We start from the raw sequence: 16,068 nt of genomic DNA, 5'->3' as shown, positions 1-16,068 counted from the left end.
CAGTCGTTAATCTGGGATCCATTTCGATGCTCCTCTTGACAGTCCTTTTTGTCCACTCCGATGGACCAGGACGACCCGGACACTGCTCAGTTATTTACTTGCCATTTTTCCTGAACTGCATGATGATTCTGCTGACTGTCGAAAGCGGGATTCCCAAATTCTGCGAAATTTGCCGCTGACTTATTCCACCATCTGCTTGACCAACTATCCTTCCTCTAACAAAATCTGACAATTCGAGAGAACCTTGAGTTCTAGGCATGTTTTAGATAATTAGTGTGCGGACCATTTTCATTTATATAGTGCTCTGTGAACACAAATTAGTTAGCATAAATCAGTTAAATGACAAAAAATTAGGTGTCTATTTACTTGTGCCACTCAATATATTGATAATCTTCAAAGTTTTATACTGATTTAAAGTTACAACATGAAAACTATAACAAGCACAAAATGGTTACAAGGTCAGTCCTTGGGACTGAGCTCACCGTAAGAAAGTTAACTGAGTATTGTTGCATCATAATTTTCTCGTAACATGTAGAAAGTTCTAGACCTCAGTCAGGCTATAAATACACATACAAAGTGTAGTTCAAGTTAAGTTAGAGAAAGTTAATTAGATATAGATATATCTAGACTGTGTGTGAGTGTGGCTAACCATAAAGAGCATACAGTGGAGTGTTTTTTTAAGTGAAATTATCACAGATTGTATTGCAACAATAGAGTAAAGAAAAATAATTTGTCAATTGTGTTCTAAAGTAATTGACCAAACCTGTGCAAACTTTTGACCAAAAGAGAATTATTTAAAGCTCTTGATACAACTGTGGTAATTAACTGTATAAAAACATTTGTATATAATGTGTACCTGAAGATGACAAAACCTTGTCGAAACGTTGTACATTTGCTGTTATGTTAAACTTATATTAAAGTTTTTCTTCATTACCCATTCAAGCCGTCTCCAGCCATTATTATACTTTTGACTTGTTTTAATTCATTATTTTAAAACAAGTGGACTGTGTGCTGTTTATTTGTTGTTGAAATTTATCTCCATCAAGTCATAGACACCAACTGTATACAATCTGGTCCATACATACATAAAAACCTGACAGTGAACACTGCAATAAGAAACTTACCTTCACTAGCTTTTCTTCGAAGACTTTCTTTTCTTTCGTGTCTTGAAGATTTGTCTCCACTTTGAGAATGGGCTGGTTCGTCCCTCAGAGAGCTTCGACTGTTGCTGCTATGTTCTGCATTGTGAACACCAGAGCTGCTGGGTTTCACCGGTGAGGGAATAGTAGAGGGTGGAAACTGCTGTTCTTGGGGTCTACTATGGGTATTTTTTTCTGTTCGACAGGAGTGTCTTTCTGTAGCTGCAAGTCATAAAAACAATGCAACAGATAAATAAAAATTAACTTTTTGTTTAATTTACATTAAAATGCAGAAACACCCACAAAACGTAACCAATTTCTGGTTCCAGCATACCAGAATAAAGCACTCATGATGAAAGGAATATATGTTCATAAAGAAAAAAGAAGTAACAAATGTAAATCTTTTTCTCTTTACAAGTATTTCTTAAAATTTAAAAATACATTAAACTGCAGTTTTTGCCAATGTTCTCCTACAAATTCTTAAAATTCATGTAGTTTTATATGTTCAAATTGAAATATAATCTTATGTTTATAAAAAAAAAGAAGCATAAGAAGTAAATGATTTAATTTTTTAAGGAACATGAAAGTTGGATGAAGAATCTAATCAATTAAAAACCCATTCTTAAGGAAAACCATCAATACATACACCTAGATCCAGTAGCTGACGGGGTTTGTCTGTCCACTGACCTGTCTTTAGTTCTACTGGACTCACTTGAAGGTCTGTACATACCTTGTTTCCTAAAACCCAAATATAACCAGAATTATTAAGAGAAAAAAATAAAAAATAAATATATATATATATATAAAGTGTAACAAAGTAATTAGTATTTTTAAATGATATTTTATTCAAAGCACTAATTAATCCATATGGGTGTGGCCACTTGAAATATTAGCCTTCATCGAGACTTGCACATGATCGCACAATGTCAGACTTAATGAAAGCTTCAATTACTACATTTTGGAATGTCAGACTTAATCAAATCTTGATTTATTACATTTTGCAATTTCAGGCTTAAGCTAAACTTGTGCTACATTTCCAAATGTAAGACATTGTATTTCTACATGTAAGCTAATAAAAAAAACATTATAAACCTGTTTCACTTCTTTATCATTACAAAAATTTAAAAAATATAAGGTACATCAGATGTCTTTTCTTGAAAAGTAAAAAGAGAGAAATGAAAGTTTTGTTTGTTAATGTTCCTGCTTTAGGCCTAACCCAAGCACAAAACGATGGATAAGTGAAAACACTCACATTTTTATTGGACAATAAAGTAGCTACATGACTGCTTCAGTGGCAAAATAAAATGGATGCAGGCATTTCATGTAGAGTGACCATATAACCATATCTAATCTTGAATAAACTTACAATCTCTAAAAATCATTACAAAGAAAATCATGGCTTTACTTATACTCTTCTACATGTTTTGTCATTAGCTTATTTTAAAACAAGAATTATTAACCCAAATAGTTCAATAATTAGATTCTGCCTACCTATGCTTACTCCATTAAAGCCAGAAGTTATGCCGCTGAAAACTGTGGAAATCATATAATATTAACCATGTACTTCATTGAAAAAATGGAGAAGCTATAGCCATATTCGTATTGGTCGGTAACAGATATTAGTGAAATGAAGGGAAAGAGTGAGAAATGTATATATTGTTTGTATGTTCAATAAATTGATCCTGCATCAATGCTTATTTTAGAAAATTAGTAGTTACTGTTAAAATGATCTTTAGAAATGCAATAAAACCCAAAATTATTATGCACAAAAGTTAGTATAAAAACTGTTTTAAGCAATGTAACAAACACTGCTTACAACAAAAGTTTACAGTAGTTGTGATTTGAAAATTGTCTAAATAATATTTTTTTGAGAAACTGTGATTTGAACATTCAAAATGACTAAAAATAAAGTCACAACTACTGATTACATTATTAAACAAATCACAAAACTTCATAAAGCTTTTATTGTTATTACTCTTATTAAACAACAGATATATCAACCATGACTGGTGGTTGGTATTGGTTTTGGGGGGAATGTGTCAAAGTAGCCAATAATAAAAACTTTTGATCCAAATTTGGAACTTACTTTTCCCACTCATACCACTCCTTCGGTTTTTCCCATTGAGAAACTTCTGTCTTGCAATTATAATAATATTTCTTCCCTGAGGAACTGATGTGTTCTGACCAATCAGCAATCTGAAGCCGTCTTTCCTTTTCCTGTAAATATACAAAAACCTTAGATTTCATGTGATTTGGGTGGATTATGAAAGTCTAATGGATTCTCTGCATCATCAAATACAATAATTATCCTTAATAATTAAAACTCAATAGTTATTATCAACACAAGTTCCTTTCTTTTTATAACACATCAAGAAAAGCAGCTCGTGATACAGACAAAAACAAGTATAAATCGATTAAAATGAACTTTTCAATTTCTATTGTGCTATGTTTTATATTTTTCAGATGATGAAAAATGTAAGGTAGAGTCAAACATCAAATCAAAGATAAGTGAATGGCTTCAAACTTATTACAGGTTGTTTTTTGACAAATAATCAAGCAATCATCATTTTATTAACTGAGTTTACAGAGCAAATTAATTACTATAATTGATAACGTCCTCTTAACAATATAAGCTTTTATTACCTTGTCATGTTACCTAGTTACATCTTTCACATACTACAACAAAGTGTTATGACCCACTAATGTCTGGTTACACAGTTATATTTTTCATTAAAAACAAAAATATCTATACTACACTACTTCAGCACCATGATCAGTAAGTTAGTATTAATATTTTCTTTATTTACAAACATCTTTTCTCACCTCTGTGGGAATCCTATCATGATTACTACGATTCGAAGCACCAGGAGATATTTCCAGTCGACGGGATGGAGTTGAATTATATGACGGTGGCAAGTGGTGCATTTTGCTTCCAACAGTAGAACCACTTCCACTACTCCTGCAGTCTTTAATAGAAGGAGATCTACCAGAATCTGAATCAAGAAATACAATACTGCTAATCTTTTTTATCATATACACAAAACATTCAGTTCTCTTAAGTTTATAAAACATATTCCAGACTTAAACATTTATTGATATAAAAGGCTCACCCTGAAGTGTAAGCCAGTCTTTTTCACCAAATTAATAATTTCTGTTAACATTCTTGTCAAGTAAACAACTAAAACTGTAACTATGCACCAAGCTGACCACAAAGATAAAATCTTCCTATTCAAATGTTCAAAAAATGTTCTTAACTAAGAGAAACTAATATTCTAAAAACCAAAACTGTCAAATTCCAGGTAACAAAAAAAAAAGATTAAATAATGGAATGCTGAAGGTCATTTCAAAGTTGCTGTAGAATAATTTAACATGTGGAAATGGGCTCAAAATTCATGCTACAAAACTAGCAAATTGCTGGTTAATCATGCAATAAAACTTAGAAGGTACTGAAAGGAAACTGCTAGCACATATTTCAGAAGGAAGATCCACAGATTCTTACTGTCCAGTATCAATACATCTAGAATGCATGTATTTCAGTCATCTATATTGCAAGTCTTGGGAGTACAGAAGGTTACTATAACTGTTTCACTTGCCAGTCTTACAATCCCTGTTTGAGCTGTGTGACATATCCAAGCTAACTAGCAGACAACTTAGATAGAAATACTACAGCTTCAACTCGTTTTATTGGTTGCCAGAGCAACAAACACAATGGCCTCTTCAAAGATTTGAAATATTGTGCCCAAGTATACTAAGTAGAAGTAATTATAAGAACCAATAAGGAAAATATGTTATAATATGTAAACAACATTACATCTATCATATCCAGTGCTGATAAGGCCAATAACACAGCTCATCAAGTTGGCTAGGATAATAAGATAATAGAAAGCATGTAAACTGCACACATTTTTTTTCACATTCCTCTTAAACTGTCCAGATTTTTGCATTTAAACTGTAACTTTTAAAAATAAACTACTTTTTTTTCAGTGACCAGCAGCAGTGGTGTGCTGTAGACAGTCTATTCAAACAGTTGTGGCTTAGATACACCAGTGTCCACCCAAGTAACACATCTTTTAACTTTTATGAAATAATTAAAACAAAAACATTATTACATGTAATTAAAATTAGTTTTGATTTTTGAAACGTTTTGAAAAGAAAACACCACACACAGATTTATACATATAACAAGGATATATATATATATATATATATTTATTTATTAACATTTAATACATGAAATAATTGCTACACATTTGTAGTTGATTTTAGAGAGGAATAACGTTGTTGCTAGTAGCAGTTTCAAATTTGCTAGTGGGTAAAAATAACTAGCAACCATTTAGTAGTGCCTTCAAAAGTTGAGTTAAAGTCTGCAGCACCAACAGCTACAAACTTGCAAACACAGATGATTCCAGAATTATAAGTTTAACATGCTGTTTAACCTGTCCTATTTGTTGTGGATCACAAATTCTGAACACAATGACTTATTTTGTTTAAGAAACACACGTACACAGACTATGCCCTATCTATCTTACTTAAGCCCGTGTACAGAGGGTCGGTCCACCGTACAAAGCCGGTATTAATTAATTAACGAGGACTATAAATCTGAATTCACTAAGTGTATCTTCAAGAAACTTATTAAACTTTTAGAAAACATTACAAGTCTATAGTATGCAGAAAATCAGAATTTTTTTATAAAGTATTCTTACAAAAGAGTTGTCTGTGAATTTACCAAGTCAGTCTGGCTCACTCTGACTAATCTGAGTCTGAAGTCAATTTTATGTTAAGAATAAAAATACACTTTCTCATCTTACAGTTTTAATATTTCATTTGCATAACCTATAGAATTACCTAAATGAATATAAAAAGTTTTTTCTCAGTACAATTTTATATTTTGTCTGTTATTTTCTCTAACACTAACTATAACAAAATAAGCAATGTATGGTAAAATGAAATTTTGTAAAACATGAAATAAATCATAATTAAATTTTTTTTTCTAGAGTGGCTACATGTTGCAACAGGCAATCAGACATTATTAATTCTTACAGACAAAGCTGATACTTTTTAAATCTTTGGATCATTTAGATTTATTGCTTTATGGCTGCACTACGAGTAGGACAACAGCAATTTATCAGACGTGGGCAGCTTTATGTAAACAAAGGATTGAGTTACCAGCACATACAGTTGAATTACAATCATGTTGCTCTTGCAATGTGTGCTTACTATCTTGAGTACTGTTTTGTTTTTTTCATTTACATTTTCTTATCTAGCCTAATAAGTTCCTAATCTTAACATTTTAGCTATTTTTACAACAATAAATAAAAAATATATGTAAATAAAAAAAAAATCTAGTACTTACATGTGAGATTCGTACTTTTTGATCTCGAAGTCTCAACAAAAGTTAAACCTACTTTGGTTCGGTGCTAATTTTTATTCATTTTAAATAATAGCAACCGAGAAACAAAAATAAGTAGACATGAAAAAAAAAAAAGAATGTCCTAAGACTACTTCAGTGTAACTGTATTTTTAATTAAATTATAACTGATTTACAATAATTCTGTCAGCTGGTCAAGGTGATATCAATGACAGTAAATAATGAAACATTAGGCCAGATAATTCAAAAACCGTTATCAGAATGAGTTAGCCATATAGGGAATTTGGTAAATCAAAATTTTCTATTTTTATTGGTTATAAATAATTCATTAGCATATGTCAGAGAGAATTACAAAAATTTTTTTGAAGGACAGGATGTGATAGAAGGGCATGGCATGTGGATTTCACTTTCTGGTTTATATCTCAGTTATATCTTAAAGTATATATCAAAATTATCTATAAGTGTGTAATTTATGCTGAACTTAGAAGATATGGAACTATAAAAGGAACGATTCAGAGCAAGGAAGTATCATGTGATACAGAGAAGTGAAGATTAACAATTTAAATATTTCCTTTTGAAATTAGAACCTGTTTAATATTAATATTTGAATGATAAATTACATTTTGATGCCAAGTTCATTGGCATACATTGGTAATAAAGTAGTATAGTTAAATTTTGAATGTACCTCTGTAACACATTGTAACGTGCACTTTGCCTCTCTTGTGCGTGTAGGGTTAAACTGTTTGAAAGCAAATAACAACCAGATTATAATTAATGATTTGAATTTCTTGAATTTTCCATTAAATAAATTTGCAATATACAGTTATTTATTGAGAACAATACTCACTTCTTTCTGTATTATCTCTTTCCTTAAGCCTATGAGGATACAATTTGAGATGTCGAGGGCTGTGTCGACTATCAGGGCTAGCACTTCTTCCTCGACTATTTCCATCTGGTGAATTGCGCATCTTCTCATTATAATTTTCACTATAACTTGATTTTCTAATATAACCATCAGTGTTCTACCAGATGAAGTGACCCATAATTGGAGAATAAATTATACAAACATTTAGGATTTGCATGTAAAATGAAAAAAATCTTATCTTTACATAAAAGTATTTAATCTTTCTGTTGGTGTAAATAATTACTACTTAAAGTTTCACAATTTCTCTGTTAAATATATTACTTATGCTGAACTAAAAAATTCAGGTTCAACAATGTGTAACTTCAAGTTCAGTTAGTTCCAACATCCTAATGGTAACCTTTAGGCTTAAGCAACAGATGATAAATGTAATAAAATAAAAGTAGGACTTTGATGAAGATTTTTTAAGTATTAAATCTCTCTCTCTATTAAAAGTTTTGATTATGACTGGAAGGACCCTATTTTGTAATTCTTGCTGTATTCAATTTTGCATCTGTTTTGATGGGCACCATTACACTGCTGCCTACAAGTGGCCGTAAATGTTATTTCACGAGTGTCTTTTACTGCCCCTGTCAATGAATGACACAACAGCTGCTATTTTTGCAGGAACTTTAAGAATAATGAGAACAATATTATCACATTTACTGAAAATACTCTTTATGTCACAACATGGTGCAGAATTTTATTTCATGACAATAGTAATTATAGCTTCTTCTGACCCTGTTACTATGCATACCTCAAAGCTTTGATTGGTCTCTCAATTGGATAAGTGATCTGTTATCATCAAACTATATTTTTATCTGTGATATCATATAGTTCATTATAAACATTTTATTGAAATTACTCAAATAAAATATTGTACTTATTCAAGTTAAAAAACAAGTGTGTTAACTGAAATTTCGAAGCATATATATACAGAACTTTTAACCAAGACCTAGTCATGTCACAATCATATAATTGTTCTTTTCAAAGCAAAAAAAAAGTTCAAATTATGTCACTTTGTAACTTGCTTTCTTCAATATTAAAACGTTTTAGAAACAACAGTGTACAGGAGGAGGGGGGGATGCAAACAGCCCCTTATGTTAAAGGATGCTGAAGCATTTATGATAGAAATACAATTTCTTACAATGTTTTGGAAATGTCTATTTTGTAATGGACATGAGCCAATAGGCTTAATTAAAACTAATGTATACAAAAACAATATATATACAGTGAACCCTCATATAACGAAGCCATCGGATAACAAATTTCTGCTTAACAAATTGCTTCCCATGGGTCCCATTGACTCACACAACAAATATTTTCCACATAATGAATTGCACCATATTTGGCCAATCAAAGCGCTCCTAACTAAACTTGGCCTCAGCCAATCAGTGACACCCGTATACAAGCATTTGGAACCAGACCGTCTTTGTTTACATAGTTTGCTGTGGCTGTGGAAAGAGGTCTCTTACAGACTGTGATTTTATTGAATTTATCAATTTAAAAGTGAATTTATAGCAATCACAATGGCCCCTAAAGGTAATTCACAGAAGTATAAGAAGAGTAGGAATTGCATAACCCTTAAGATAAAGCAGGAAATTGTTGAGAAGTCAGAAAAAAGGGGGCAAAACAAGTGTGCTTGCTAAGGAGTATGGCTTGTCTCAATTAACAATTTCCACCATCCTGCTAAATAAGGAGAAAATTAAAGCTACCAAAGTGAGTGATGCCTCAACCAGGGTCATTAAAGGAAGGGAAAGAATTGTAGAAATGGAAAGACTGCTGTTGCTTTGGATTCATGATAGGCAAATGCAAGGTAAGTCCATAGACAGAAGTATGATTTGTGAGTAAGCAAAAAACATTTTTGATCACCTTACATGTGAATCAGCTTAATCCTTGAGTTCAGTTTTTGAAGATTTCCAGGCAAGGAAGGGTTGGTTTCAAAGGTTCAAGCAGAGAAGTGAGATCCATTCTGTGGTTAAGCATGGTGAAGCTTCCAGTGTAGATAAAGAGGCTACAGAAAAGTTCAAAGTGGAATTTGGTGAATTAATGGAGGAGAAAGACTGTTTGCCCCAGCAAGTATTTAATGTGGACAAAACTGGGCTCTTTTGGAAAAAGATGCCCCGGAGAACTTACATCACCATAAGCCCCAAAAGGATAGGCTTACCTTGTTGCTTGGAGCTAATGCATCAGAAGATTTCAAATTGAAGCCCATTCTTGTGTACCTTTCTGAGAATTCAAGGGTATTTGAGCAACAAAAGTCATCAGAGGTGAATTGGAGGTTTATTGGAAATCTGACCGTAAGACATGGGTGAGCAGGCAGTTGTTTTATGAATGGACTTCTGAAGTGTTTTGCCCCTTTTTGAAGAAGTACTTAAATACGAACAAGATGGAAGTGAAGGCTTTGTTACTTTTGGATAATGCACCTAGCCATGACCCTGAACTTGCTTCCTCTTTGATAGCCAAATTTCCTTTCATCAAAGTAAAGTTCCTGCCTCCTAACACCACATCTCTGATCTAGCCTATGGACCAGCAAATGATAGCTAATTTCAAGAGGCTCTACACCAAGAAGGTTTTCCACAAGTATTTTGAGGCTACATTACATGAAGAGGGGCTAACACTGAAACAGTTCTGGAGGCTGTAAAGACAATTGTCTTAGCATGGCAAGAAGTATCAGTGCACTGCTTGAATGCTGCATGGGGACCTCTTTCACCAGTAATCCAGCAAGACTTTGAAGGATTTGAAGATGTTGCTGCTGTACAAAAAGAAATTGTCTCAATTGGTGAATCCATGGGGCTAGAAGTGGACCAAGATGATGTGGAAGACCTTGTTAACTCTCACAATAGGCAGCTCACCACAGAGGATCTGCAAGAACTGGTCAGCTTCAATGAATATGACAGTAGGAAAGACAAACAAGGTGATGATGATGCCTTGACAACTGCACAGCTGAATGAACTTTTAAACTTTTGGGATACTTTCAAGAAATATGTCAGCAGACATCCATCCACAGAGCTTCCAATCTGTCAGTTTGATAACAAGGTTGTGTCTTACTTCATGAAGTTGTTAATGGAGAAGAGAATGGCAGCACAGCAGTCAACTCTTGACAGCTTCTTTAGAAAGAAGCCAAGATTGGAGCCATAAACATCCAGCAACTCACAAAATCCCTCTTCCCAGAAGTTATAATGGAAGATTCTCCTTCCAAAAGTTCTCCATCAAACCCTCTATACCAGTCATCTTCTTAGCCTATGGCAGGAATTGTTTTACTGTATGAATACTTTTATACTATATTTATGGATTCTTCTATGTTTCGATAAATTTTAATCCTTTACCATGTTCTTATAATATTTATTTGTCAAATACATATTAGTGTTTTAATTTTGTAAACTATGTTTTTAAGGTCAAAAAGGTTAACTTATGATGGTTTTGGAATGAATCAGGTCATGTATTTCCCATATTCACATAGCGAAGGATTTCGTAGAAAAAATTAACTTTGTTATGCAAGGGATCACTGTATATAAAAATAAGAAGAGTTCAGGCCAGAAACGTTGTGTCAAATTAAAGTTTTCCTACATTTTATTACCACTGTACCTAGTTTTTTTCTTTCTTAAATCCAGACTAAATCCACTAAAGTTAAATAAAACAATTCTTATAAAGGCTTGTTATTTCTTTATGCCATATTCTAAAGACAACAGGATGAGAATACTTGGAAAAGACAGACTAGGCTCCAGTTAATAAATCTATTTTTCTTACTGGGTGATTAGCTTTACATGAGTTTAAGAGGGGGGATTGATAATATCCTGAAATTAAAGGGTGGGTTTAAGTTTTTACTTTTTCTTAAGCATGTGTGTGTGCAAGAACAACTTTGAAGAAGTAAATGGTCTCTTGTTGTTCATATGTTATTTATACTTAAGGCATCACAAAATTTATAAATTCATGTAAAAATTTTTTACATGCTATCAGAAATTTTGATTAAAGTTAACCCAACTATTATTGAAATAAGTACCAACATACACTAATTATTCCATAATACTGATACTACACAGATAGTAAGGGTTTTCTTAAACCAATCAATTTAACTAACAGGCTATAATAATTCATCCAGCAGCCAAACTATAAATAACTTGGATATTGTACAACATAATTTTTTTTATAAAATACATTCAAATAATTTTTCACACATTTACTAAACACATTAACCATAACAAAAGAATTAGCACAGAGGATAGCCAGAAAATCAAGTACATTTCAAAACACCACGAAACTCGAGAGCTTTCAAATAGATGACCTCTTTATTTTCAGTTCTGAAAAAAATTATTCAACTATTTGAAATCTCTTGTTTATTGCTGTATAATATCTAAAGCATCAATTGGTTATCATGGTGTTTAGTATATTACCAGTATACATAATTCTTCACCAACAATTGTAAAATCATAATACTAAATTAAGGGACATAAATGGGCCTTTTGGCCTATCTTGAAAGTCCTGACTCCCAATCTCCCTCAGCAAAAAGAAAACTAATGATCAAATCCAGCCCTGATCTCCCAAATATTTGTAAACCTTGTTCATAAGTGGCTGTTTGTTCTATAAATTTACCACCTTATTGGAGAAATAAAACTACTTCAACTGAACAATTCTTTAAATAATTTTGAATGTTTCAGGTAGATCAATCCAGAACCTTCTTGTTTCAAGAAATAAAAAGTTAAGAGATCTCTATCTATCTTCATATGACAATTTACCCATTCTTAGTATCATCCTAGTAGCCCTCTTCTGAGCCTTCTCCATCACTTCTGGCCTTCGTAAGGCAACAGGACCAAAATTGAACAAAGTACTTTATACGAGTTTTAATTAGTGACTTGTACAACAATATAATGACCTCTTTAGACTTGAAATTAATTTTCCTACATATATAATTCAAAATTATTTTAGCTATGCATACTGACAACTGTTTGTTTCTGTGGAATTTTACATAAAAATATTCAAAGGCTATTTGTGGTAGCTGCCCCAAATTTATGTGATCATCATCAGCTGTCCATTGTGGTTGATGAGGACTGGCTAGACATTCTGGCGCTTGTGTTAGATGTGTGATCATGCTACAATCTTTTTATCATCATCCAACTTGACCAATTTCTTGACTATGTCCCTATCAATGTCAATGAGGAATAGCAGTGATTCTCAGCTTTACAAACACAGACACTTTAAGACGAATACTACATTAAATAGTAATACTAAAAGAGTAATAACAAACAAATTATCCCAGACCATGATTACTCACCTCAAATGAATGGGCTTGGTTTTTGTCAAAGATCCTGATAACAATCAAAGTGGGAGAAAGAAAGAGATAAAAAAATGACATTTATTAACAAGTAAAAATTAATATTAAACAGACTGTCCTAAACCGACAAAGTTTTTCTTTTAAAGTTTAGAAAAAATTATTATTATTCTTTGTCGTACAAAATATTAATTTTAGTTTAACATTCCTTTATTTCGTCTAATGGCTAAACCCTAACAATCATGTTCACGATCTTTAAATTTTAATACATTAATATATATGTGAAATTTTTCCTGCAGAATGCAAGTAACATATCCAACTTTTAGCAGTACACTTGAGTTTGAAATTATATTAATTTCATTTCCACTTTCAACTTCCACTCCAGTTCAACTTCAAGTTGTTCATTTGAACTTTATATCATACCCATCATTGAGTCTTGGAAGTTTCCTTGCATGCATTACCATTAATGCAAGTATAATATTTTATCTCTTGGTAGTATAAAAACCTATAATTAAACCAAAATTAACCTGAAGTATTATAAATAAATATACAAGTTACAGCATCACTTTATACAGACAAAACGCCATGACACATCCGGGACAGTAAACATCAATCAACGTCATCTATGAAATACAAAATGTTAAATTTACCTTTCCATAAAATTAAAAACATTGATTACGTTATACATAATCTTTAAGAATAATTTATTTAGATTAAATGAATTTAGAGCACACTAGAATTATCCAAGAAGAAAAAAGAATTGCTGTTAAACTTCTTCATTCTTATTACCTACTTGAAGCGCCTCTATATTTTGTATTTAAGGCAAAGCTACTAATTCTTTACACTTACGAGTGGAAGCAAAGAAGGATATCTAGTATATAAAGCTAAGTTCGCATCTGTTTTTTCACACCTTAAATCAATTGTTCCTTATACGTTTCCACATTTCTTGATCAGTCAGCACCAGACTTGACACAGTGATATAGGATGACATGAGGAAGGTCATAAATGGGTTGGGGGGTTAGACCCCCGCATCTTCTATATAAATAAACGTCAATATATGTGTGTATCTGTTCCTTCTACGTTTCCACAATTCTTGATCAATCAGTACCCAACTTGACACAATGATATAGGATAACATGAGGAAGATCATGATAGTTCAAATGTATTAGCCCCTTGTGGCTCAGCAGTAGGTCTGACGACATATAACACTAAAAATTGGGTTTTGATACCTGTAGATACAAAGAGTCAATTGTGTAGCTTTGTTCTTAACATCAACAAACAAAACAAATACATTATCTTGCACTTACTATGTATAATTAAAGGTAACTTGCCAAATATTTTTCCAATTTGTTCTGAATATAGATAGAAATACCCAAGAGTTTAATGCCATCAATAAACTTATCTCTGTGGAAGTAGAAAATAAGTTAGCTCGAAAAAAGGCTGGAAGGAAGAAAGCAGAAAATGCTTATAAATGCAGTTCATTCGAACTGGATTAAATGCCAATACTCGGAAATTTGCTCTTTTTTATTTTCATCAATGACATAGAAAGGGGAATTGTCAATAAATTGTTTAAATTTGATAATGACATTATGATATTAAGTTTTACTGGCTATGAAGAGGACGCTACTGCTTAACAAATGGATTACGATTACTTGATGAGTTTGAACAAATAAATGGCAGATGGTTATCATAACTTGAATTATAAGTATAATTTTAAAAAAATATATTTTTTTCTGGCTGATCGGTCTCTTAAAACATCCAAGCAATTTGTTATTGTTAATTTAGTATATGATTTTAGTTTGTATCTACAGAAGTAACTGAATACAACTCTAAAGATGTTGTTGTTACGCCACTGGTCGTTTGTTAATTTCCGTAAAATTCTTTCGGAAGAACTTCAGCGATACAAATCTTTTCTTAAATAAAACTAGTTTACTTTTTCTCAATTCAACTTTGCAATACATTTAATTTCCACAGTCACTTTAATTTAACTTAAACACACACTAGAATTCACAACGATTCACGCACTTTACATACGGCTTGACTCAATTATCTGTCTCTATATCTCTCTGTCTGCAATTCAATTATCATGCCGTCACTTCTCCCCGGTCTTATATATACGAAATAGAGGGCGTATGGAGAACATTCGAGCCTTCACGAACGTTCTAGATACTCATTACGTGTTACCAGCGTCACGTGAATTCCGCTGTCGTAACATTATAACTTCATTGTATAGGTCATTGATTAGGCTTCACTTGGAGTATTGCGTTAGGTTTTGAGCTTGTTACCGTAAGAAGAGCATTTAAATGTTGGAAAGAGTTCAAAGGAGGGCTGCTAGAAAGATACCTTAGATGAAAAACTGTCAAATAAGAACAGGCTAATATTCCTGAAATTATTTGTCTTGAAAAAAAAGAGTTAGAAAATATCTGATTAACGTTTTTAAGATTACTTGGGTAATTCTTAGTATCGACGCATCATTTTTTCGTATTTAATTAATGTAAGAATAATTGGGCAAGGAAACACAAAAATAAACTTTGGCAGGGTAGAAGTCACCTACAGCTTTGTTTTTCTAGCTGTGTGGTTGAACTTTGTAATGGGTTGCTTCAGGTGGGGTGGATGCAGTAAATTTAAGGGAATTCTCGATAAATATATAAATTATCATAGCTGGATCTGAGTTTTTTTTCTTTAAATCGATGGCACGGCCTTGATAGACCAACAGGCCCTTTGTTGTCCTTAAATGTTATGTTAGTATCATTAATGTAAATAAAAAAAGAACAAATACCCAAGTACTGACCTCAGAGGTATTCCACTTTTAATAAGTGTCCAGTTTGAATGAACTTCATCAATAACAACCTTTCACTTTTTCCCACTCAATCACCCTTCAGTCCAATTTGTCCGTCTTTCCATAATCCTTACTGATGTGACTATCTCAGCTGATCTTTTGCGTGGTACTTTATCAAAAACTTATTGAAAATCTAAGCACAAAAACCTACACTTTTTCCTTCGTCCAGATAAAAAGTAACGCCCCCCTCCAAAGAAATATGATGTTACGTCTCTGGTCGTTTGTTAATTTCCCGGTATAAATTCTCCCCGAGGAACTTCAGCGATACAAGTCCTTTCTTAAATAAAACTAGTTTATTCTTTTTGAATACAACTTTGCAGTACACAGAATTTCCACAGTCACGTTACCTTAAACACATGCTATAATTCACAACGATTCACGCACTTTACTTACGGTCACTACCACTCGCTTAACTCAATTATCTGTCTCTATATATCTCTGTCTGCTATCCTATCTCCGCTTTATTTGCTTGGCTTAAATACAAAAAAGAGGGCGCTTAGAAAAAACTAGAGTTGCCAGGAAAAGTCAAGATCCTTCGAGAATCTCATGACG

General features: G+C 32.5%; 1 protein-coding gene across 1 annotated transcript in view; it reads right to left on the bottom strand.

Moving 5' to 3' along the window:
* Positions 1-13,274, bottom strand: part of LOC106471879 (WW domain-containing adapter protein with coiled-coil homolog) — a gene marked incomplete at its 3' end in the record, with an annotated part of 27,695 nt that extends 14,421 nt beyond the window's left edge. The window contains exons 1-7 of the mRNA XM_013932504.1: positions 13,101-13,274; positions 12,681-12,714; positions 7,355-7,529; positions 3,963-4,132; positions 3,226-3,356; positions 1,786-1,877; positions 1,125-1,361 (exon numbers count right to left, since the gene is read on the bottom strand). Of these exons, the coding sequence (XP_013787958.1) occupies positions 1,125-1,361; positions 1,786-1,877; positions 3,226-3,356; positions 3,963-4,132; positions 7,355-7,529; positions 12,681-12,714; positions 13,101-13,141 (880 nt within the window). The remainder of the gene's footprint in view (positions 1-1,124; positions 1,362-1,785; positions 1,878-3,225; positions 3,357-3,962; positions 4,133-7,354; positions 7,530-12,680; positions 12,715-13,100) is intronic.
* Between the last annotated feature and the right edge of the window lie 2,794 nt (positions 13,275-16,068).

The sequence above is a fragment of the Limulus polyphemus genome, unplaced genomic scaffold (genome assembly GCF_000517525.1).
Source record: "Limulus polyphemus unplaced genomic scaffold, Limulus_polyphemus-2.1.2 Scaffold4933, whole genome shotgun sequence".
Lineage (NCBI taxonomy): Eukaryota > Metazoa > Arthropoda > Merostomata > Xiphosura > Limulidae > Limulus > Limulus polyphemus.
This window is presented reverse-complemented; position numbering and strand designations above follow the sequence as displayed.